This window comes from Salvia splendens, chromosome 21 (assembly GCF_004379255.2).
Source record: "Salvia splendens isolate huo1 chromosome 21, SspV2, whole genome shotgun sequence".
NCBI classification, from domain to species: domain Eukaryota; kingdom Viridiplantae; phylum Streptophyta; class Magnoliopsida; order Lamiales; family Lamiaceae; genus Salvia; species Salvia splendens.
In genome coordinates, this window is record NC_056052.1 from 27044130 (window position 1) to 27068083 (window position 23954).

The following is a 23954-nucleotide window of genomic DNA, read 5'->3' on the forward strand; positions in this document are numbered from 1 at the left end:
CGTTTTTTTATTTATACACGCCAACCAAGTTGGCGTGTTTAATCGTAATTACAATCCGAGAGCATACACCCAAAATCCGGCACAAGTATAAAACGCCATCATCGTTGGCGTATTTACCTTAAAACACGCCAATGACGTTGGCGTATTTACTAATAAAAACGCCAATGTGGTTGGCGTTTTTCCCATTTGTGGAATAGATAACAAAATGGGTACATTTACGTAATATTTAGTGTAAACTCCCCCACAAACCCGATTTTCCCCTTCAATTGATGTTTCAGTAAAGACAACGTTTTTACCTTTAGAAACGGAAAAATTAATATAAATGGTTTTTGTTTAATCTTTATGCAATTTAATGGAGTACCAGTGTCTAGTACTATGAGTTTTGAAAATATGTTTTTTTAAAAGCATCTCCAGTGGTTCTGGACATGCAATAGTCCTTCCATAGCCTTGTCATTACCACATCATCAGCACTAAAATCCTCCTACCACATCATCTGGACATGCAACTGGACATGCAATAGCCCAGCCACATCACTCAATTATGAAAAACAAACAATTAACAATCACACAAAATACGGAATTAAATATACAACACATATACGCGAAAATATACTATTTTCATTTAAATTAAAAAGTACATTTAAAAAAATTACATAATTTTAAATAAATTACTCATTTCACGTTGTTGATCTTGTACAGAAATTAAGATAGAGAGAGTACTCGTTAAAACAAGTGGTGCGAATGAAAATGACGTCCAAAGCGCGTATGTATAGTGTTTCGAAAAATTAAAAAAAAATTAAAAATCTGAAGCCGGTATGACGCCGATCTGGGGCCTACATTGGCGCCGTGCGGATCGGCGTGAGAATCGGCATCAGCCCAAGAATCGGCGTGGGCACGCCGATTTTGAAGACGATTTTGCCGACGCCGGCTGCAATGGTTCGGCGTCAGCACCGGCGTCCGCGAAAAATCAGTGTGCCGGTGCCGACGCCGCCATTGGAGATGCTCTTAATGAAAACAATAATTATTGATAGTACACATTTTTGTTTTGTTAATAGGAGCAGAAAATTAGAAAAGGAGTCTATTAACAATAGAAATTGGGAATAAAATAAAATTGATGAAGTATCTGGTCAAAGACTTTTTCTTTCTCTATAAAGCTCTGGAATCATCAATCTCTTCCAATACCGCTCCGCCATGAATTGATCATCGATTAAATCTTCTATGCACATATCTAGATAAATAAAAATTTCCCTAGAAGGCGTGGTGTCTTTTGTGGTTTGGACAGAGTGCCAAACTGTTTGACATATTGCCCCAGAGAGAGAGAAAAATGAGCAAGCGGCCTCCTCCCGATCCTGTGGCTGTTCTCCGAGGCCACCGCGCTTCTGCTACGGATGTTTGCTTCCATCCAGTCAAGAACATCCTTTTCAGCGGATCCACTGATGGGGAGCTGCGAATTTGGGACACGTTGCAGCGTAGGACCATTTCATCATCATGGGTTCACAGTGCAGCTCATGGCATCATCAGCATTGCTGCTGCTGGTGAGAACAGACTGATTAGTCAAGGAAGGGATGGAGCTATCAAGCTCTGGGACTTAGGAGAAGCTGGCCTGTCCAGAAGCCCTCTCACTACGATTAATACGAATTCGTATCACTTCTGCAAGCTCTCTGTATTCGACAACCCCCAAGCCGAAATTACGCCAACTGAAAAAGTATCCAAGAATCCCCACGAAACTGAGGTTGGCTCGAAGACTGGAGGGCGTAATTATGTTGCCACAGCTGGGGAAGACTTGTCTGTAGTTGAGATTTGGGATGTTAACACTGCTGAAAAGCTTGTGAAGCTGCCTCCGAGCTCAGTGGATCGTTCTGCAAAGTCGAGAGGAATGTGCATGGCTGTTGGAGCCTTTTTGCCATCTGAGTCGGAGGTTTATGCACATGTTGTTGCTGGGTTTGAGGATGGATCAATGGTGTTATGGGATTTGAGAAATCCTTCCTTGCCGGTGACTAGTGTGAAATTTCACTCGGAGGCAGTCCTAAGCTTGTCTATTGACAGTTCATGTGGAGGAGGGGTTTCCGGATCTGCTGATGAGAAAATTGTGACATTTAGCTTGAATCCTTCAATGGGATCGTGTTTGGTCAAGAAAGAAGTTATTTTGGAGAGACCCGGTATAGCAGGGACCTCCATAAGGCCAGATGGTAAGATTTTCGCCACTGCTGGATGGGATCACAGGGTGAGGATACATGACTATCGGAAAGGGAATGCGTTGGCTATACTGAAATACCATCACGCAATTTGCAATGCTGTCACATTCTCAGCTAATAGTAAACTGATGGCTTCATCTTCAGAAGATGCCACTATAGCGTTATGGGAGCTTTATCCTCCTAGAAATTGACATGTAATGTATAATTTGTTGCAAGTTTAGAACTTACGCGAAACAAAGGGTACATTTATAAGATTGTGCTTTGTTTTGTTGTTCAATGGTCTATTTTCTTACCTTTTGAAATAGTATGTTTGGATTGCTGAGAGTATCTTTTGAATACTTAATGTACTTCGGCTTCTGTTGTTTACTTAGGCGCCTTTCTATGATTGAAACTGTGTTCTGCTGTTCTGGTGCTAAGTTTAATTCAGCAAAAACGTCGGGATGCATGGTAACTGTATGTTGCTGTTTAGATGAATGATGTTTGATGGTTTCATGTAGCTACGGTTACCAAGTTACAAAATTCTTACAATGCAGCCAAGATGTTATCATGCCTCCTGTGTTCAGACAACAAATCCTTGTAGAAATCCGATCGGCCTTTGTGATAGTCTATCCATATACATAGTTGCCGTATAGCCTCCCTCTTCTCCTTTGTAAGTATTTGCATTTCATCTTCTTTCTCTTCTATAATTTTCTCTAATTCTGTCACCGTATCTTCTAACTTGCAGACCTTCTCTCGGGATGCCAATATCTCGGTTTCCTTGTCATCAAGCTGAGCTAGCAAGCAGTCTAAATCGTCTTTCAAGTGTGACATGGATCTGTTCTTCGTTGCTGCCCACTGTTTCACAGAGTTGATCCCACGCGAGGCTTTCAACATCCTATTCTGGAGTTTGGCAGTGCATTCCTTGAATTTCAAGGTCTTTGAGTCTATCATTGTGAGTAATTCGTTTGCTGTAACCGTCAAGTCCTTCACATTCTTCAGTTCAGTAGACGTTCTGGCTGTCATCTCTTTGAGGTCCCTGTCATCTTTCTCATACAAGTCCCTTGTCTTTCGGTACCACTCCTTGTTTTCAGTTTGTAGCTGTTCTGCAACCCTTATCCTACGGCTCAGGATCCTGTATTGGTCTTCAAACTGTTTCCGGAAAACTACAGCCATTTCTTCTATTTTCCTTTCCACATTATGGAAGTTCGATTTGGCCATTTTCTCCAACTGGGATTTGTTTTGCTCTTTCTCCTTGTCCAATTCGCGCTGCAGTAGTTTCTTGTCATTCTTCAAGGCTTCAAACTCCACCTGCAAATGGATTCTTTCATTTTCTGACGTCTCCAGCTTGCTCGTGACACTTTCAACCCCTTCTTCCAAGTATTTCAACTTCTTCTGTCCAGTTGATAGTTCATTTTCCCTCGTAGCAGTAGTTCTCTGCAGTTCAGACACTCTTTCTTCTAGCTTCTCTCTCTCTAACCTCGATTGAGACACTTCGTGGTTTATTTGCTCTTCCAAGTTGCTCTTGGTGATGCTTAATGAATCTATCTCTGACTCCAAATCATGTACCTTAACTTGCAGGCTTTCCTTCTCCCGCGCTGTTAGCTGCTCACTCAAACACAGCTCATTTCTTAGAGCTTCTATCTGAAGCAGGTAATGTGATATTTCTTCTGATTTCTTTTCAATTTCCAGCACCATTTCCTCCTTGTGGCTATATACAGTCTCTAGCTGTTCCTGCAGCCAACTAACTCGTTCCATTAGGCCCTCGACTTCAGATGACCAGTGCTTAGTTTCGTCCAACAGCCCTTCTTGCAATTCACTTTTCTGATGCTTCAAACTGCTCAATTCGAGCTGCATTCCTTCAGCCTGAGTTTCGAGCTCCGTGATTCTAGTCTTGTAGAGGTGCTTATTATCCTCGAATTGCTTCCTGAAGGAGCTAAAAAGGTCCTCTTGCTCTCTGCTTTCAGCTTCCATTTCAATTATCTGAGCTTCTAGTGCAGAAATGGTGTCCTGTGCTTGCACAGCTTCGTTGGACCTCCACTCCACTTGCTCTTCCAGTCGTCTCCTGTGTGCGCGGAGGGTAGAAACCTCGATCCTCAACACAGCAAGCTGTGCCTCCAGATCTCTTAACCTGGCCTTGTCCCTTTGATTCTCGAGGTCCCTCAGATAGTCGAAAGGCGACCCTGGTTCGCTGTTCATTACTTTAGTCACCTCACCCGAACAAGTCAAAGTATCTTCTACATCAGAGGTTAATTCTTCGTCATTTCCACCATTCCAATAATTTGGTTCTGCATCCGAGTCGGGAGCAGGAGAAGAGTATTCAACACTTTTCTTCACCCTTTCTCTCAAATTCTCATAGAGAATGTAAAGTTTTTCATACTGCTTGTGGAAATCTTGGATGAGTTCTATTGCTTGCGACTTTTTCTTCAAGTTCCTCTCTCTGTTTCCGCGGTTTATATCCTTCATGATCTTAAGAATGCTGTCCACTTGATCCCCCACCGCTGCACACATCATACTACTTGTCAATTTCTTGCATCAATTTCTTGAAAATATCGAAGTTGAAGATAACATCGCGTACCTATTTTGACTCGTTTGAGCTGTTCTTCCTTATCAGGATCGATGTGATTGCAGAAGGACTTGGATCTCCATTGTTGCTTCGCCATCTCTGCCACACCCCAGAATTCTAAAGAAGGTCTGCCTCTCCCTTCACCCCCTTTGTTTATCTCATTTTCTCTCTCTATGTTAATCTGCAGCATCATATTGTGGTTTACAATGTTAATCTCATCACAGTTTGGCCATCTAAATCAATAATACTTATACTAATAGTTTCAAACCTATAAAGTTTAATGCATGATTTTGATCACTTTTGCAGGAATTTAATTATCAATATCAAGAATGGTTAGCCTGAGACATATTCGGCTATTCCTCATATACTTTATCTGAATTAAATCCGCCTTTCATTTAAATTCAATGAATTCCAGATATGAACAATCATGTAACATGTATTGTAAAATAATAGGAGAATTATGCATTGATTAATTTAGGTAAAGGTTTTCTGGAAAGTCTCAACTAAATTACAAAAACATAAAAGAAAATGCATGACAAGAACAATATTACCTGAATATGAGAGAGAAAATGGTGAAGATTTAAAATCCTCAGGGGTGAAGGGAAGGTGGAGAGATGATATGGAGAGATGAAATCTGGATTTTGTGTCTGAATATTTCCTTGAATAAACAGACCACCATATATTTACTAATTATTTTATTTTGAGGGAGCAATATATTTGTTACAAATAGAAGATATCCCTCTGTGATTATATGAAAATTTTAATACTATAAACTCATGCCCTGCTACACTATTTTATCTTTTTCTTTTTTAGAGACTCTGGTTTAAATTAGTTATCACTTGTCACCACCACCACCACCACACTGGCAGTTTCAGTCTTCAATCTGGTAAAATTTTGGAGTGGTGATTGGAATTAGACATGGTGATGGAGTTGGTTGTTAATAGCTTCCTTGGATCAGTATTTATAGGAGTGCGAATGAGTCGAGTGGAGTCGAACATCGACCAATTGGTTAGCTATATAGTCGAGCTAAGGAATTTCGTAATGTAGATCAAGGTGACTTTTTAATCCGAATTTGAAAATATTAGCTATTTATGTTGTTCGCTTAATAGCTTGAGTTAAAATTTTCAATCAACTGAAGATAAGAGTGTTATGTCAGAACCCGATTTAGCATTACATAATTGAATGTGAATGAAGTTGGTGTATCTTTTCAAAACAATGCAAGTGTTGCCAAATCAACTTCAGCTTCAGGTATAGTTGGTTGGAAATTTTGATTCTGAGCTATTAATTGAACAATGAATTTGAGTACAAAAGTATGTTTGTAAAATTTGTAAGTACGAGCTAAAAAAATCACCATGGGATCATATATTTAAGAAGAAACATATTAATATTATGTTCTAATTATAAACTGTTAGTGTACAAATTAGATTGATAACTCACTTACACCAACTGCTTGGCTTGGTTACACAGCAAGGGAAGAACAAAAAAGTATCAAAATTTTCGCTTCTTTTTTATGTTGTGTGGAAGGCAAAACAGTCTAGCACACTACCTGAGTATGTGATCTATGTTTCAGGTTCGAGGACTGGCATCCGAAGGCAGTGCAGTCGGCCTAGCAGCAAGTCTTGAAGGACGTGCATTGGGATTCATGGGCGATGACATTACTGAAGCATATGTGTTGTAAGCGGATGGATGGATTGGCGATGGGCATACATTGTAACCTCTTGATGGCGAGGAAGCCGGGGAGTAGGGCTTCTTCACTCTCGCTGGCGAGCACATTGAACTCTCGCTCTTTGCTTTAAATTCTCTGGCTGGCGAGGATGCTGGCGAGATGCTGCTCTTCATCCTGGATTGTAGTGTTCTTTTCACGTCCCTCTTTGGACTCTGCACCACTGTCTTGCTAAATGCTCGTGATGGCGACGAGGCTGCTGAATTCGACACCTTCTTTACCCTGGCTGGTGAACTCAATGGTGCGTCACATCTTGGTGATTTAGGAGATTCTGCTTGTACGAATCATCAATTTTCAGCCGTTGATCAGAATTAGAAAGCAGAAACTAAAAAGGAGAAAGAGAAACTGACCTGGGATGAATTTGGTCTTGATGGTTTTTAGTTTCTTATCTTCATAGCTGTCGTTGGTCGTAGCTGTTGATTCCATGGTCTTGTGAAGCGGAAATGATTTCTTCTCTGGGATCTCGGGTAATCTTTTGTTACTCTCTTGTGATTCAGATGGGAGATTTTGATCAAATTCTGGTGAGATAGTTTCAGCAGCTGTAGTTTTGGTGTATCTCTTCCCTGGGGCCTCTGGAACAAATGAGTCCAAGTGGAAAGGCTTCTGGTGTATCGTCTCAGATATAACCGTCCTGAGATCCACATCAACGGCCGAGTTCTTGCTGTCAATGATATCTGAGCAAACCGACTTCCGATCAGTCGGCACAAGGAAGAGATCATCCATGGCAGTCAACTGCTCCTCATCAAAGATTGATGCAGGGAGTTTCACCATTCCTTCAGTGACCATATCCCATTTCTTGCTATTGGTTTTCTCCTTCTCAATAATCTTGTAGGCCAGCATCTGGAACGGGATCTGCGTCACAGGCGCGAGGTTCCCGCTCCCTTCTTCTTCGAACTTCTTCAGATATGCGGCCTCCATGTCGCAGTACTCCACAAGAGGCGGAGGCGAATGTGGGTGGCCGTGCTCAGGGCTGATGATGAGGATCTTCTTGATGTAGCGCAGGATCCGGCATATAGACGAGAATGACGGGCGCAGAGCCGGACTCGTCTGCCAGCATTTCTTGGTGAGGTTAGTCAGGTATTTTGGTGTAGGGCGGGAGAAAAGAGGCCTCTCTCCCGCCATCACATTCGTCGCCATCTGCTCCCCTTGCAGATGGCCGTCCTCGAACGGGACTTTCCCCGTTAGCAGCTCGAAGCAGAGCATCCCGAAGCTATACACATCAGCCTTCTCGGAGTAGCTCCCGCTGCATTTCCCTCCGAGCTCAGCCAGCACCTCGGGGGCCAACCAGATATCAGCATCAGCAGCAACCGGCCTAGGGCTTCTCGAAGCGCAGCTCCTGATCGCGCTTATCCCAAACCCGGACACTTTAACATCAAAACCGCCCGTGGCGCTGTTCCTCTCCTTTAGAAGGATGTTGGAAGGATTGAGATCTCCATGACACATCTTCTTGGAGTGCAAATACTCCATCCCTCTCGCAATCTGCAGCATGATATCCACAGCCACCGGGATAGTGAATGGGACGCGATTCTTCTGCCCCGAATGCTCCTTCACGTAGGAAGCAAGATCCTTGCTCATCAGATCCATAACAAGGTACCCTTCCTTCCTCCCTTCGTCGTAAAACGCGCAAAGGTGCTGCAATATGTTGGGATGCGACAGCGAAAGCAGAGAAGAAACCTCGGGGAGTAAAGGCGCAACTTCTCCAACGAACGTCCTCAACCCGAAGCTCTCCCCCAGCCAATGGATCTCCTTGAGATGGCTCGGCCCACTGGGGTACCCCGACCCCAGACGCCGTTTCACTTGGTAATCCGCGGCCCCTACTAGGATGCTGCTCGACATCACCTTCTTCAAAGTCTCCACGTCGTTCAGTTTCCTCAGCAGCAGCTCAGCCAGCTTTTGCTCGCTCTTCTCGTCCTTCCTCTCCCCAACTTTCTCGGACAGCAGCCATCTGTCCTCCCGCCACGCGATCTCTATCCGGCTGCTGATCTCCGCAGGTACTAAAAACTGCTTTCCAAACTTCCACAAGAAAATTTTGGGATCATCACATTCATGATCATATTTATGCAGGAGGGCCACCCTCTTCCTCTGCTGCTCCCGCTCGTCGCTCCCAGAGATCTCCGCGGCCGTCTCAATCGCCTCAATCACAACGGTGAAGCAGGACAGCACGTTGTGAACGTGCATCTCCACGCAGTCCCTGTTCGCATGGAGGCTGATGGCCTTCCCCCACCAGTTCTTGATATCGAGGCAGTATCGGATATGGCACTCGGCCTCCTTGAAGACGCAGTGGAGCTCCTTCAGCGGGCGCTCTAGAGGCTTCCACTTGGTGGCTTTCTCGTCGAGCCTCAGGCTGCGCCTCATCTCCTCCGAGATCATGTCGAAGGCCAGCTGCATCATGTCTGCCAGCAGACAGCATTGCCTCTGGTTGATGGAGATCTCATGCTTGAGTATCATCAAAGCCTTCACACTGCCAACAACCTCCCCAACCTGCCTCAACTGATCCATCTCTCTTTCTTTGATGGCAATTTTTTTTCACACAATACACTCACCTGGTACATGCAAATACACACATATAAACCATCACTACTTTCAATGGTTTTAGCTTTGGCAAATTGCCGGAAGAACCGTGAACTTTGGTCGAATTCTACTCCATTCCGCAACTTTAAAAATCGGCCGTGAAAATCTTGAATTTGAACACTTTTCGCAATTTGTCACGACAAATATTTTAAATTGTTGTGTGTTGAGAAAATAATAAAATTTCCCGTCGGTCTCGTCCCTATAGAAATTAGATCCCGTGGAAAAATTGAGATAAATGTTAAAATTCATGGATATTTGCTTATGAACTATATTTAAAATCGTATTACCAACCAGAATTTAACCAAATTTTATGATTTGAGTGACAATTTGCCCTTTAGCTTGGGAATAAATAATGATTAAATACGGAAATAGTGAGTTCCCATGTTAATATACAATGTTTTGTTATGATAAATTGCAACCAAAGAGAATGCACCCAAACAAGAGAAATGGAATAATGACTAACCTATTGCACAAGGAGATGATCAATGAAGCAATGGCATCTGCTGAATTTTGAAGGGTTCGGGGACGAACCCTAGCGAAATTCAGCAGAAACCTGATTAGGTATAGCCAATGCTAGATGGTACCTGTAAATGAATAGATTAGATGCAGCAAAAACAAATGGAAATGAAAGTGTTTCTTGTTTTTTTAGTTTGCCGTGGAAATCTACCTTCTTTCTTTTTGCCTTTGATTTTTTTCTTTTCAATATATTTCCGTTAATTTCGTTACATTCTATTATGGTCTCTGTTGTTTCCTTAGAAGTAGAAATTTGTAACTAGTGAACGGATTTTAATTTGTACTGTACAAAATTGTTGTGTATTTAGCATATAATTAGTAGATTATGGGGTCCACTTTATTATAGTGGTATAAGTGGTAAATAAATTGTTATATACCGTAGGAGTCTAAAAGATTTCTTTAAATGGAAAGTTTAAAAGTTTCAAATTTTAAGAGATGGACTAAAATAGAAAGAAGAGTTGTTATTTAAAATAGAAAGGTAGTATTCCATAAGTCACACTATAAATATGTAGTTACTTACTGCAAATTCTTTCTGAAAATTGCAATTGAATCCATCTTGTTTGAGTATTTTCAAATAGAGTAGAGAGCAGAGAGAAAACAAAAAGAAGGGAAGAAGATGAACGAACAGGGCGGCTAATAATTAGGTTTTTAGGTTTTATTGTGTGTATAAAATTGGGCTTTAATTAGTGGGCTAATAATTTATTAAATGTAAGTAGGGCTAAATGAATTAATTATCTTTAAACAAATAGAAATAGCAAAAGAAATAAAAATTAATGAATTGGCCATGAGATCTAAAGCCCTAGCACGAGGCGATTTCCATATTTTGCGATTTAAGCTAGTTAAATAATACTAATAATTAAAAAAAAAACTAGTAGTATAACATAAAATTATTAAAATATCTAAGCAAAATTTTTAAAATTGTAGATTATAAGTGTCCTTGATTACATTGAGATATCAAATACAGTATCAATATAGTATGTCTAAACCTTACAATATTTTTCCAACATGTTAACATTTAATTAATTATAATTTGATATCCAAACCGAAGACTTAAATTTTATGTGTGTTTTATATATTTATTTTGTGCGCCTTTAATACTTGTTTTCTTCCTCAACCACGAAAAATAAGCTTCACCAAATATAAAATAAAATTATTATTTTCCTAAAATTTCTTTATATATCTATATTCTTTACAATTTAATTTTCGTTTTCATATTTGCAATTCTTATTTCCTTGTGTAAATATGACCATAATAATACTAGATCTCTAATTATTTTGTTGCCTAAATTATAAATATTATTAAAATAATAATCTAGATTTGATTTATTTTTCTTACTATATATTACTATCGTTCATTCTTTGAATTCTCTACAATTTTATTTGTATCGGAGCTCTGACGTTAAACAATGGAGGAAGACCGAATCAGCCAACTCAACTTGGTAAAATAAGTTAGATGGTATGGAATGCAAATTATTACCAGTATAATATATTCTAGACATAACACAAAATAAATACTACTCCTTCCGTCCTATAATATGAGTCACATTTAGTGTGATAACTGGTTTTAAAAAATGTAATGAATAGTGAGTTACAAAAGTTAGTGGAATGTTTATATTGGTTTATAATAGAATGAGAGTGAAGTGATTTAGTGGAATGTGTGACCTACTTACAATCTATGGTAAAAGTGAAATGCGACTTTTATTGTGAGACGAACTGAAATGACAAAATATGGACCAATCATATATATGTTAGTGGGGTGGAATAGTTGCTTTTCATGGACTCTATAGATTACCATTCAAGCCCCTAACGATTTAATAAAGCAACACAAATGCAAACGGCTAAGGACCACAATCAATTCGTTAGTTGCTCTTTTATTTAGAAAAAAATGTGCAAAAACACAACTACATGTCGTACTAGATTTGCATCATGAAAATCCCAATCACGTTAGTTGTTTTCAGCTTTCGATTCAACCACCAAATTAGTCTCTACATTGAGCGGCCACTAAGGTTGATTATCCACAACTTGGGATCATTTTGAAACTAAAGTAGTATCAATATTTGAAATGTTGCAATAGTGGCTCCAAATTTTTTTAAAAAAAAATTAATTTATAACAATCGATGTCCCTCATTTATTAATCAAAATTTTGTCCGAGAGTGTCAATCCACAAACATTACGTGTTGAAATGGTTAAAAAATAATCTGTGGATCTACCCCGCATCATCTAATTTTGTTACTACTAAACTTTAACATAAATAAAATAAAATTAACTTTATCAGTACTACATAAATACTCTTCCCATTTCATAAAAATATAAATATTTGGAATAATACGAGAATTCATGCTCAATTAGTTAAATAAGGAAAATAGAAAGAAAAAAGTAAATATAGTAGTATTGTTAATGAAAAATAAGGTCCACCTTATTTGGAAGAAGGTAACTAAAAATAAAAGGAGATATTTTTATGAAACACTGGAAAATATCCTTATTTTTATGGAACTAATGGAGTAATAAACTAAAAGTAAGCTTAATCAAATTTAAAAATAAAATTATTATTTTCTAAACTTTCTTCGCTAACTATTTATAGTATTCTTCCGAATCTCTCTCGTTTTCTATTGAAACATTTCAAAAATTGATAATACTACTATAGTAGAGTGTGCAAAATTATCGTTACTTTTCGATCGACCCTGTTCTGGAAACTCACAAATGTTGTACTTGTAATAAATTTTATTTGTGATGAAAAATTATTACTTTCCCGTAATTTAATTCATCTCCCTCGCACGCGTAGGCTCTTGATGCAATTACTATAAACTATAATTCGATTCAATTACTCTTCATGTGCACACTAATTTGATATAATGAAAGAGGAAGGAGATTGTTCCAAGTTTGCCTACACACATTTGCTGTTATATGGCCTTTTAAAGCCTTATCACACTATTTTTGTCCCTAATACTACTAGTTTTATCAAAATTGTCCAAAATCGTTAGACAAGTAAATAGAAATTGAAGTGCTGGGACTGAAATTAGAGAAGTATTGTGTCAAATGTGTAGCAAATACAAAGTCCATGTCAAATTGCAAAATTTGTGATCGTCCTCCCTTTGAGACATTTGGTTGAAAAAAATTAAGAGAGAGAATAATGAAAATGCAAAAAAAAAGTCTATCAGAGCATGTAGATGTCTGGAACCCTCATCCACAATTTCTGGAACCCTCACCCATTCTCACGAAAAGGAGTGGGAATTTAAATGTAGATGTTGTAGGCAATTAATTGAAATCTTGTAATTAAAGAAGCATGCTATCTATCATCCACAATTTTAAGTAAATAAAATCAGTAACTCCATCTCAAATTTAATACTATCAAAACATAGATATATAAAGTAATGAATTATTTTCATTCAATTATTTGATTGGTAAAAGAAATTTTATTGACATTAGTATTTGATTAAATAATTATTTTATGTGATTAAGATATAATATCACAAGATAAATAGAACAGTTAATGAATTATTAATAGAAATTCTAATATCATTAATATTGATTAAGTTGATTTTTTTAATATGATTAAATCTCTATGAATATACATATATACTATAATAGTAATAAAATGAAATGTGCCAATGAAAAAGAAGTATATGCCACCTCTTGTATTAAATGATGATTATATTTTAGGAAATGAAGTACACTAATAGCTACTGTAATGTAATTTGTTTTGTAAAATTTAATGTTAATAAATATTATCGTCTTGGATGTAAAGATTTTGTATTGATTTTTAACTTTGAAACTCTATAATGTGTAATTAATGCATAACGTTAATTTAAATTTTCGAAACTTAAAAGGAGGATTCTAATATATCCGAAAGTATGGTGGAGGGTCAATGAGTCATTTTAAGTTATCCACTAACTACAATTTATATTTTAATATATAATTAATACTACAATTTACTGATATAACCTTGTGTGACTGACCATAATATGGCCATTTAGCACTACTCAAAAATCAAATCATCCAACGGAGCTAAAAATACAGTTATGTAATATTGTTGGGTTATGCATAGTGGTAGTTTTTGATTACATAGTTGTATTCTTCTACGTTGGTATACTGTTCAACAACAGATAAATTAGGAGAAACCTTGACCTCACAGTTGAAAGTCTGTCTCAAATAGTCCATTACACTTTGTAACACTTGGCTAAATCTACGACATCCTTCCATCACTTTGAGACATTTCATATATGTTGGAAAATGGAGGAGGAGTTTGCTTCAAGGATCCAACTTTGGTTTGGAGAATCTATCAATCAATTTCAAACAACCATTACCATATAGTATGAGGAGATGGAGAAATATGTACCTGTATAGTGTCCAAACTTAATGAAACTGAGGTTGCATTCCGTAATTGGTGAAGCATGCTAAGAAAGTTGGTATGATTTTCATCGTAACGGTATCTACTTCCATAAATGTGTAAGTAGACTTAATCCAACATTGGGAGATTCACCTTTGCACATTCCCAAGCTTTAGGAGCCCCGTATCGAAACGAGGTTAGCAACGGAGCAGAAATCTCTTTCGCTGAAAAGGAATCATCGCTGATTTGATTGATTTCAAGAGCTCTAAGCTTTGGATCGTTTATAACAAGGCCATCCCCGTAATAATTGGTCAGACTCCAGCTGTGGGAGGCCGGAAAAAGGCTCCATCGTATGGTGATCATCGTCGAAGACCAAAAAGATGTCACGATGATGAATGGTTTTCAAATTTGGTAAAGATAGGCGTCCAGGTAGTTTAACCGAGCCGAACCAATCCCTGATCTCGAGCTCCCGCAGCGTAGAGCACCCATTCCTCCATGAATTCTCTGTTAACATAGCTCGTGCTGTCGAATGAGAGGTGGAAGTCGTGGACGGCGGCTGCGGCGTTTCGTTGAGAGAGAAATTGGGAGACACGTTGGCTGTGAGAGCGTATTTTGGATCTGAACTCTTCAGAGGGGGAGCAGCCGCTGGGGACGCTGAAGGGGAAGCGGAGGCCGGGGAGGGAACGCCACAGGTTTTTCCATATATTGGCGAGAATACTTGAAGCGTTTCTTTTCTGCACAGGATTTAAGAAAGTTGTGTTTATGGGTTAATTCTTTTTTGATTCTAGGGTATTATTAACATTCTTATTATGCACTGCGTTTTTTTTAAATTACAAGTTTGGGAGAGGCGCATGAGTGTCATGCGTCTTTTGTTAATGAAATGCATGATGCTCTTGCGTTGTAGGCTACGACACATGATAGTTATGCGTTTAAAAAAAAAATTAATTGAAAGACGCATGAGCGTCATGCGTCTCTACCTAAAACGCATGACACACATGTGTCTCTACCCAACTATTCGATTTCCACTGGTTTTGTTATGGGCAAAGGGGCGGGAGTTTTTAAACAATCTTTATTATTATTCATGACTTACTATATCATTTTTTTAAAACAATTAAGTGATGTTTCACGCCATCAATCAAGTAAGTGTCAACTCGTCTTCTGTGTCATTTTTAATAGTCCAAAATCTATCATTAGTGGGAAATTGACACTAAGGTCAAAATTTATGATATTATTAGCTAAGTTTGAAATTTGTGGAGAAAATTAAAATTTTCAAAAGTTGTGTGATGGAGTATTATACTTTAATAACCCTTATTTAAAAGTGATTCTTACAAACAAAATTTAATATTTTTATGAATAATATTGAAATAATAATACGATTTCAATTTAAAAGTGTGATGTGTGATCTCAAGTAGTATTACGAAAGTGCCATGTCTGAGTGATTAGTTGGGTAGAGACGCATGTGCGTCATGCGTTTTAGGTAGAGACGCATGACGCTCATGCGTCTTTCAATTAAATAAATTTTTTTAAAAACGCATAACAGTCATGCGTCTTAGCCTAAAACGCAAGAGCATCATGCGTTTTATTAACAAAAGAAGCATGACACTCATGCGTCTCTTCCAAACTTGTGTTTAGTGAGTTAAATAAAGTAAAATAAAGTAGAAGAGAGGATAAAGTAGGAGAGAGGGTAAAGTAAAAGAAATAATAAAGTATGTGTGATTAGATGTTTTTTTAGATAAATGACTCAAATAACTTGGGACAATCAAAAATGAAATACGACTCAAGTAACTTGGGACGAGTGGAGAACTAAAAAGGTTAAATTTAATTTATTTATTTTAATGTTTAGTAGTACAAAATTAGATACCATCAATATGGCATATTTAATGGAAGATTTGTTTTATGAGTATATAATATAATTTGTTGAGTCGGATAATCAACCTTAGTGCAGGCTCGTTCAGCATAGAGATTAATTTGGTGGTTGAATCGAAAGCTGAAAACAACTAGCGATTGGGATTTTCATTATACAAATCTAGCTAGTACAACATATAGTTGTATTTTTGCACATTTTTTCTAAATAAAATATTATTCTGGAAACTAATTTATGAGCTTTGTTTTCTTAAAAGTGTTATAGCTTGTGTATGTTCAGCCCATCAAGAAGATATCATTAGCTGGAAGGATTTCTCATTGTATCATGAAAAATGTTAAATAAGGAGAAGAGCAACTAAGGAATTGATTATGGTCCTTAGTCGTTTGCATTTGTGTTGCTTTATTAATTCGTTTGGGGCTGAATGGTAATCTATAGAGTCCATGAAAAGCAACTGTTTCACCCCATAAATTACAAATTGCAGGTAATAAGAAATTGGGAAATGAGTGAAGACCGAATCCAAGGAGAAAGGCATCTGCCACGTGGAGGAATCACAGCCGTGAATAGGTGGCGCCAGTAAGGGGGCAGCTGAGAAACCGATTCCCGTCGGTTAGGCACGTGCTATGTCGTTATCAGTGATTGGACCCATGTTCTTCATTACCGGTTGGTAACCGTTACTACTGGTGCCTTCAACATCTGCCCATGTCCCACAAATCAATAAATAATTGTACTAACTACTAAAAGCATCCACAATGGCGCCTAGCGCACCGCCTAGCCAAGCCCCGGCGCTAGGCGGTGCGCTCGGCGAACCATTACAACCGCCTAGCGGTTTTCTAAAAAAAAATCACCTAGCGCTAGGCGATATACGGGCGCTCGGCGATCCGCTCGGCGCCATTGCAGGGTCCGGATCGCCGAGCGCATCGTCCAATGGATTTTTTTTAATTTTCGAAACACTATATATACGCGCTTTGCACGTCATTTTCATTAATTAATGTACTTTTTTTTAATTAATGTACTTTTTAAATTTTATTATACTTTTTTTAATTAATGTACTTTTTAAATTTTTAATAGTATTGTTAAATTTTCTCGTATCTGTGTCGTAAATTTAATTCCGTATGTTGTGTGATTGTTAATTATTTATTTTATATAATTTTGAGTGATGTGGCTAGGCTATGGCTGGGCTATTTGCTTGTCTTGATGATGTGGCAGGAGGATTTTTAGGGCTGATGATGTGGCAGGAGGAGTTTGTGGCTAGGCTATGACTGGGCTATTCCTATTGTGGATGCTCTAACCTCTCCTTTTCTTCAATATGTAATTGGCTTGTCTTAGTCTTCCGCTGTCAAAGTGTCAACACATGCTTAGACCATCCACAGCGCGCGCTGGACGAGCGACCGGCGAGCCGCTCGTCCGTCGTTTTTTCCGCTCGTCCTCGCGCTCATCCACCACTGTGGGTCCTCGACGGACGAGCGCATGCATGTCCGACCATTTTCGATTTTTTTTTTTCAAAACTCTAAATATACGGCTCGTTGCACTTCGTTTTATTTGCACCACGCATGTATTACCATACAAAATATGATCGTCGAAAATGAAGGCTTAAAACAAAACATATCATACAAGGCATAACATGTACTTTGTTTAAATCGTTTTTTGGTTTGGGACGTTTTTTTTGTGAACTATGTATTTTTTTATTTAATTATATATGTTTTTTTAATGGTTGCATTTTTCCAGTATTCGTGTCGAAATTTTAATTCCGTATTTGTGAATTTGTTTGTTGGGATGTTCTAGTGTTTGTCCTAGTGCTTGTTCACTATTGTGCAGTGGGATATACTTATAACGTGGCAGTGCAGTGAGATATCCTTATGACATGACATGAGATGTTTTTGGGATGTCTTAGTGCTAGTCCGTGGGAATATCCACATCATTGTGGATGCTCTTAGTCCATTGTGTTTACCATTTGAGCAATTCAAGTAGGAGTATATAGTTTCTAAGTAGCACGTCTTTATGATCGGTCCATTACAAATAAAACTTGTTTAATAAGAATACAAAAATTGAAACTTGAAATTGTTGAAATTGTTTTAATAATAATTTAGGAAGCTAAAAAAAAGATATTCTAAAATAAAAGATGAATTAATTTTATTTTTTATTAAATATTAATGGTAATTTAGAAACATATATTAGCGTGCTTAAATGCATTAAAAAATTTCTTAACAGATTTTTTCTATTGTAGTGGTCTTAAGTATAGATAAGAAATTGAAACACGTTACTCAAATTAAGAGATGCAAAATTGAATAGTAGTAGTAGTAGTAGTAAAAATTTAGAAAAAATAGGCTGATTATCAATATTTAGAGATGCATTTGAATCTAGATGGAAAATGCAAGGGAATTCGATTGCAAATAATTGAAGCGTCGGAATAAAAAATTGACTTTGTAGTACAAGAAATGCTTGTAATTATTTATAGTGCAATATACTATAATTGTTTTGAATTTATTGTGTTATCTCATCATAATATATTACGAGAATATCAGAGCAGCATGTGAAGGAAAACCATCTGCGCCGGTAGAGAGGAATCCAAGGAGAGAGAAAGGCATATGATTTTGAAAAACATGCTTTCCATTTCCATGGCCCACCCTCCACCACTAATACACTTGCCTATTTTCGCTTTACCCTAACTCCTTCACAGAGCAATTCGTTGCTGCATTACTCTCTCTCCCCGCTAGAATAAATTCTTAGAGGGAGAGGAAGTAATCAACAAAAAATAAATAAAAGAAAAAAAAGGAAGCAGAAAATGGCAGCGAATTGCAAGTTTTCGGTAGGCATTTTTGCCGCATTTGCTCTGGTTTTCGCGATCTTCATGCCTGCTGTTCAAGGCCAGGGCCACGGCGCTTTCGCCCCTGCCCCTGCCCCAACCAGCGACGGTTAGTTCGTTCCTTCGATTTATTGAATTGAATCATTTGTGTTTAGATTTTTTGAAATGCTTTCCGTAACTGCATCCGCTTTTTCTAGATCTGTTTGCTATTGCTTTTCGTGTTTGATTCAATGCTAGAAAATCTATTGAATTGAAAACCTAATTAATGAAGAGCAATTGATGATAATTGAACGCGATCTGCTTTCTGTTCCACCGGAATATGGAAGAACATGAATCCGATCACTTTGAAAACAAAAATTAATACTAATAAATGTGAGCAATGTATGTGTAGGTTGGGGCATAACTGTGAGTATAATCAAACTCATAACCAATTTAAGAATGTTGTACATCTCAAAAGCCGTCTCTGTTTAAAATCACCTGCAGATTTTGATTCCAAATGTCTGGATCTTATCTATATTGAGCTAAGATAAATGCATCAATTTGCTTTTCTCTTATCAGAATGATATGATTACCTTGTGCTGTTACAACTTCTGCATAATCAGTGATCCATAGGTTGGACTTTCTGATTAGTTGCTGTTGATGCATTTACTCATTGAGTAAAATATGAAAGTTGTGGAGTAATTGAATATGAATGGTGTAGGGACTGCAATTGATCAAGGCATTGCATATGGGCTGATGCTGTTAGCTTTGGTCCTCACATATATCATCCACACCTTCGACGCCCCGTTCAGTATCTGAATCCCAACGGCAGTGGGTTAGTTAATTTTTTGGTGTTTAGGTTTCCTGGATTTTCATTGATTGACTGCATTATGAGTTATGAATCATGTTCATTGTGGAGACAAGAGTTTCTGACTTATTGTATTCTTCCCAGTACAAGATTTTAATTACTTTGTCGATCTTATCTATCTCTATGGTGCCCATTTCCTCAACAATTTCATTGCTTTTGTATAATTCATGTTTGTCTTTTGCTGCCACTTGGGCTTAGAATAAGTAGTATCTTAAGGTCTGGTCTAATTTCATGATTTTTGGACAATTTCTTGGACTTAAATTTAGGTTGGAAGTTTGATTATTTTTGACAAAAACTTGGATGCACGCACTCTCGTCCACCCCTCTTCATCCTCTTCCCTGCTGCTTCCACCTATCTCCTCCACCACCATGCCCTCCTTTACCCTGCCGCCTCCCACTTCACCTTCTTTTCTCTGGTCTGCTCACGCTTCATCGCCCACTTCACCTTCTTTTCTCTGGTCTGCTCACGCTTCATCGCCGTGCGCAAGAGCCATGTTCCTTTTTTTTTTTGCAATATCAGTCAATCATACACCTCCATTTACTGACGAAAAGTAAGTCTAGGACTCTAGATCATCGGCTAATTGTTTTAGAATAGTGTTTGCACCGGTATTGATTTCTCGATTGCAAAATGCATCGAAGCTCGAGGTTGTGAAAAAAGCGGGATGCTATATTTCCAAAATGGATTTCATATTCGAATAAGCCTCGTAATGGCAGGACATGCTCTATTTTGAATTAGATTGTGCGACTTTGAAATACGATGGTGAAAATTTTGTATTAGAGCATACTTAGTTTGCTTTGCTCTTCTTCTTCGCACACATTTGGCATGGTGCTAGAACCTTGTTCAATCACTAAACCTCGTAATCGCAAAACACAAAAACCTAAAAGATGCCCGCAGGGGTGTAGCGCAGTTGGCAACGGAGGGACAGATCTTGCTGCAATGAGCCTGGGTTCAAATCTCACTGCTGTCGTGTAGTTGCTTCCATCTCTCAGGCACAAGTGTGAGGCCTTGGGAGATGGGCTTCTGGCAGTCAGTGGGTTAAGGTCTCCCCTTTAACATACTAGTGCGTACCCTGATTTAACCACCTCACATGATGTCGGGCCGGAGTGTGTGGGCCGCAAAGGCGACGGAATCGTCTTTTTTGCTGCAACAAAAACCTAAAAGATTAAAAGGACTCAAATCAAGAAAGCCATCTGCCATGACCACCACCAATGAAGAAGATATTAAGTTCCATTGATTTGTCTCATTAGTGAGCAACGAAAATATTTGTAATATTTCTGAGTTCGACAAATCAAAAGAGAGAGTGTGGGGGACTGTCTGTGGGTGTTAGTAAATGAAACTGAGCATAACTGTTATTGAGGCTTTAAGTCTCATTAGATGCTGAATGTAAGTTTCATTTCTTTTAATCTTATATAACTAGACAGATGTTAGTGAAGAAATGAAATTTGTAGTAATAAATTAGAGAGAGGATGGCAAATAGTTTAGTGTATGTGTATCAGTTTTTCAGTTTAGCAGAAATCCTAATTCCCATCAATCTTGTAAAATATGATATGTTAATTTCAGTAGAAAGCATGCCTCAACTTCATATTGTCTTTTCTCTTATGGCCTCATTTGGCTGTTATTTGATGGACCTGCAAAACACATGATTCATCCAATCTTATCATCCCATTTTTCTTTTGCAAATACCATTTCCATGTAACATTATTATACAGATAAATGTTCAACATTTATTTTTACAGAAAATTTAGTTGCGATCCTATCTTTGAGCGTGGTGGATTCTTTGTTACTTGCGTAACGTTTTACTATTATGTTTATTGTTTTAATAAATTTTATTGCAAAATTATGTTGGATGTGAAAGAACAATGGGGATAAATACCAAAAGAAACAATTGTATACTATTATAGAAGTGGACTTTTAACAGCTCCTTATATCATAACAAAAGAAATGAGAAATTATTACGAAACAATTCATAATTGAAATATTTTAGAAAAGAAAAACCCATAGGAGTCGAAATAGTCCAGGCTAGAGGAAGTTTCTTTAAAGATCTAGGCCTGCTAACTTTTTTCAAGAGTAAGCCCACGACTAATATATTAGGCTTAGGCCTTACTTGTTTAACCAAACTTTTTAAGAACCTACCTCAAACCTACCATATTCTGAAAACTCATACCTTGTTATGAGAAAACCAGAAAATTAATCTGAATTTGGACTTAATTTTGTGATTTTTAGTCCAAACTAAAAAATTACTACAATTTACAAATAGGACGTGTACTAATTCTCATTATTCACCTATTAGCATGCGTCACAATTTTCAAACAATTTAAGTGGTTTACATCTTTTAGGTAACTGAATTTGGAAAAATCAATACCTACACTGCAAAAAATCAAAGTTAATTATATTTGCAATATTTCTAAATGTAATCTAAAAGATAATAAAGTAAAAATTCGAAGTATAATTTAAAAATAAGATGCTCTATTTTGGACAAGCGATGGACCCAAATATTTAGAGTGTATGGGATTGGGAAGAAACAAGTTGATAGTTGAAAGTTGAAACATGATATTTTGAGTGAATTATAAAAGGAGCAATAATAAGTTAGTGAAAAAGGGTGCACCTGAGGTCCAGAGCCTTTGTCCTAGCGGCAAGGAGCTTAGACATTATTGTATGAGGTGCTGAGTTTGAACCCTCTTGACATCAGTCGTAATTCCCTCCTTCGTATAGGAGTTAATTTTTTTTAACATGTATGTATAGATGTGTGTGTGTTTAGAGAGAGACAACAAAGCAAAATAGGATTGGGCCCAAAAGATCTTGTAAATTCCGCCCCATCACTCTCCTGTTGGTAGGTGAGAGTGACTCTTTTGGTCCTACTTTTCATCCCCTCTTTTCTCGACGCCCCATTTTGCCCCTCACTGTTTACTTTCTCCATCTGGCTTGCCACGTGTACCATTAAGGTTGGGGTTAATCTATTTTTTACCATGACCAATAGGTTTGATATATTCCCTCGTGTTCTATAGCAATAGAGTCATCTTATCATTTTAATATGTTCCATATTACTGAAGTCATTTTCTATTTTAGTAAAAGTCAATATATTTTTTCTTACTTACTTTATTCTCACTTCATCTATCTACCTTTTTCATTTTTTATTTTATTCTTCCTTCATTTAACTCTAAATCGCTTAACACATTTTTTCTTAAATCGTGCGCCGAAAAGAAACGTCTCAACTACCGCGTAACAGAATCGGTAATGTACGAGGGAGAAAGAGATAAATTGAATAAAGTAGAACATAAAATTATAAAAATGTGGATAAAATAGGAAAGGGGAAAGATTAAAAAAACAATAATAAAATGTTATCTAGGATTATACTACAAAATACTCTCCTAAATAAATAAAAAATTTGTTATTTAGAATTGGATGAAGGGAGTAGTATTATTAAATATGTAAAGATATTTCATCTGAACAAGTGGTAGATTATTTGACTCAATTAAGAATATATTTTAACCCTAATGTGGCTTGTGAAGTTAATAGTTATACTGCTATAGCACCCATATACTACTCCATGTTATAGTACATCCAATGCTTCGAATAATTCAATTATATTAAAAGATGAGATATTATTCAAAATAACTAAAGGTATCCAACTAGTATCTGCATAGTACTCATTATTATAGGAAATTTCTTCCATAGACCATCATGTCTTTTAGATTTTATAGGTAAAAGTGGAAAGGTGCATCATGTAGCACCAAATAACTCGAAATAAATATTTCATAATTTCACAACTTACATATTTATTTTGTATATACTACAACAAGTATTCAGTTTGAATAATAGTAATAATAATTGAAATTAAAAATCATATTCCCTAAAAGTAGTACTCCAATTAGATTACTTGCATATCAATACTTACACATTGCCTTAGGGAATAAGAATCTAAGAAAACTGAACAACTCTGGTTATATTTAGGATATTTTTCTACTTAGCAATATAGATCAATCTAAAAACAATGAACCATATATTACTTTTACTTAAGTCACGCCTATTATTCAAAATTTCAAACTATGAAAGGTATTATAGCTAATTCAGGAATGTTGAATACTTGTGGAGAATTATGAGAAAAAGACACAGGGATGATACAAAACTTGTCGCATAAAAATAATATTTTTGATGTCGAATTTAAAGAAGAAAAATAGAAAAAAACATAAAAATTTCGACTAATAGAAAATATGGAAAAATTATAATATACAAAAAAAAACAAAAATATTGGAAATCCAATCGTGGCCGACCGGATCGCCGGAGAAGAGTTGCGGAACACCCGACTAGCCCAGTCTCCATCCGGAGGGGGTTAAAATGAAGGCAGCCCGATTGAGGGTTGCACCACATTAATAGGGTCCTGATTTAGCCCCAACGAAGATCTCGAATGGATGTGACCTTGTTGTGGATGCTCTAAAATAGTATAGCAACGTCCAATCGATTACTCCCTCCGTCCCCTAATAGGAGTCGCTATTTGACCGGGCACGAGTTTTAAGAAATGTTGAGAAAAGTTGGTTGAAAAAGTTAGTGGAATGTGGGACCCACATTTTTAT

At 37.4% G+C, this 23954-nt stretch overlaps 4 protein-coding genes and 1 long non-coding RNA gene across 5 annotated transcripts; 2 read left to right on the plus strand and 3 right to left on the minus strand.

Moving 5' to 3' along the window:
* The first annotated feature begins 1113 nt into the window (after window positions 1–1113).
* On the plus strand, window positions 1114–3058 carry LOC121785004 (protein DECREASED SIZE EXCLUSION LIMIT 1-like). The gene is made up of 4 exons (XM_042183325.1): window positions 1114–2388; window positions 2566–2641; window positions 2728–2843; window positions 2919–3058. The coding sequence occupies exon 1, from the start codon at window positions 1324–1326 to the stop codon at window positions 2383–2385; it is 1062 nt and encodes a 353-aa protein (XP_042039259.1). The 5' UTR covers window positions 1114–1323; the 3' UTR covers window positions 2386–2388; window positions 2566–2641; window positions 2728–2843; window positions 2919–3058.
* Window positions 2717–4369, minus strand: LOC121784465 (COP1-interactive protein 1-like). The gene has a single exon (XM_042182599.1). The coding sequence runs from the start codon at window positions 4367–4369 to the stop codon at window positions 2717–2719; it is 1653 nt and encodes a 550-aa protein (XP_042038533.1).
* A 64-nt stretch (window positions 4370–4433) lies between these two features.
* LOC121785005 lies at window positions 4434–5785 on the minus strand. Its single transcript, XR_006046874.1, has 3 exons — window positions 5288–5785; window positions 4749–4917; window positions 4434–4671 (listed from the first exon to the last, which is right to left on the minus strand). It is a non-coding gene; the product is annotated as an uncharacterized LOC121785005 (long non-coding RNA).
* Window positions 5786–6101: 316 nt separating this feature from the next.
* Window positions 6102–9671, minus strand: LOC121785003 (mitogen-activated protein kinase 9-like). Its single transcript, XM_042183324.1, has 3 exons — window positions 9494–9671; window positions 6810–9002; window positions 6102–6730 (listed from the first exon to the last, which is right to left on the minus strand). Exons 2-3 carry the CDS (start codon window positions 8956–8958, stop codon window positions 6303–6305), a joined length of 2577 nt encoding a protein of 858 aa, XP_042039258.1. The 5' UTR covers window positions 8959–9002; window positions 9494–9671; the 3' UTR covers window positions 6102–6302.
* Window positions 9672–18300: 8629 nt separating this feature from the next.
* Window positions 18301–19501, plus strand: LOC121785543 (arabinogalactan protein 22-like). Its single transcript, XM_042183996.1, has 2 exons — window positions 18301–18645; window positions 19237–19501. Exons 1-2 carry the CDS (start codon window positions 18516–18518, stop codon window positions 19332–19334), a joined length of 228 nt encoding a protein of 75 aa, XP_042039930.1. The 5' UTR covers window positions 18301–18515; the 3' UTR covers window positions 19335–19501.
* Window positions 19502–23954: the final 4453 nt, after the last annotated feature.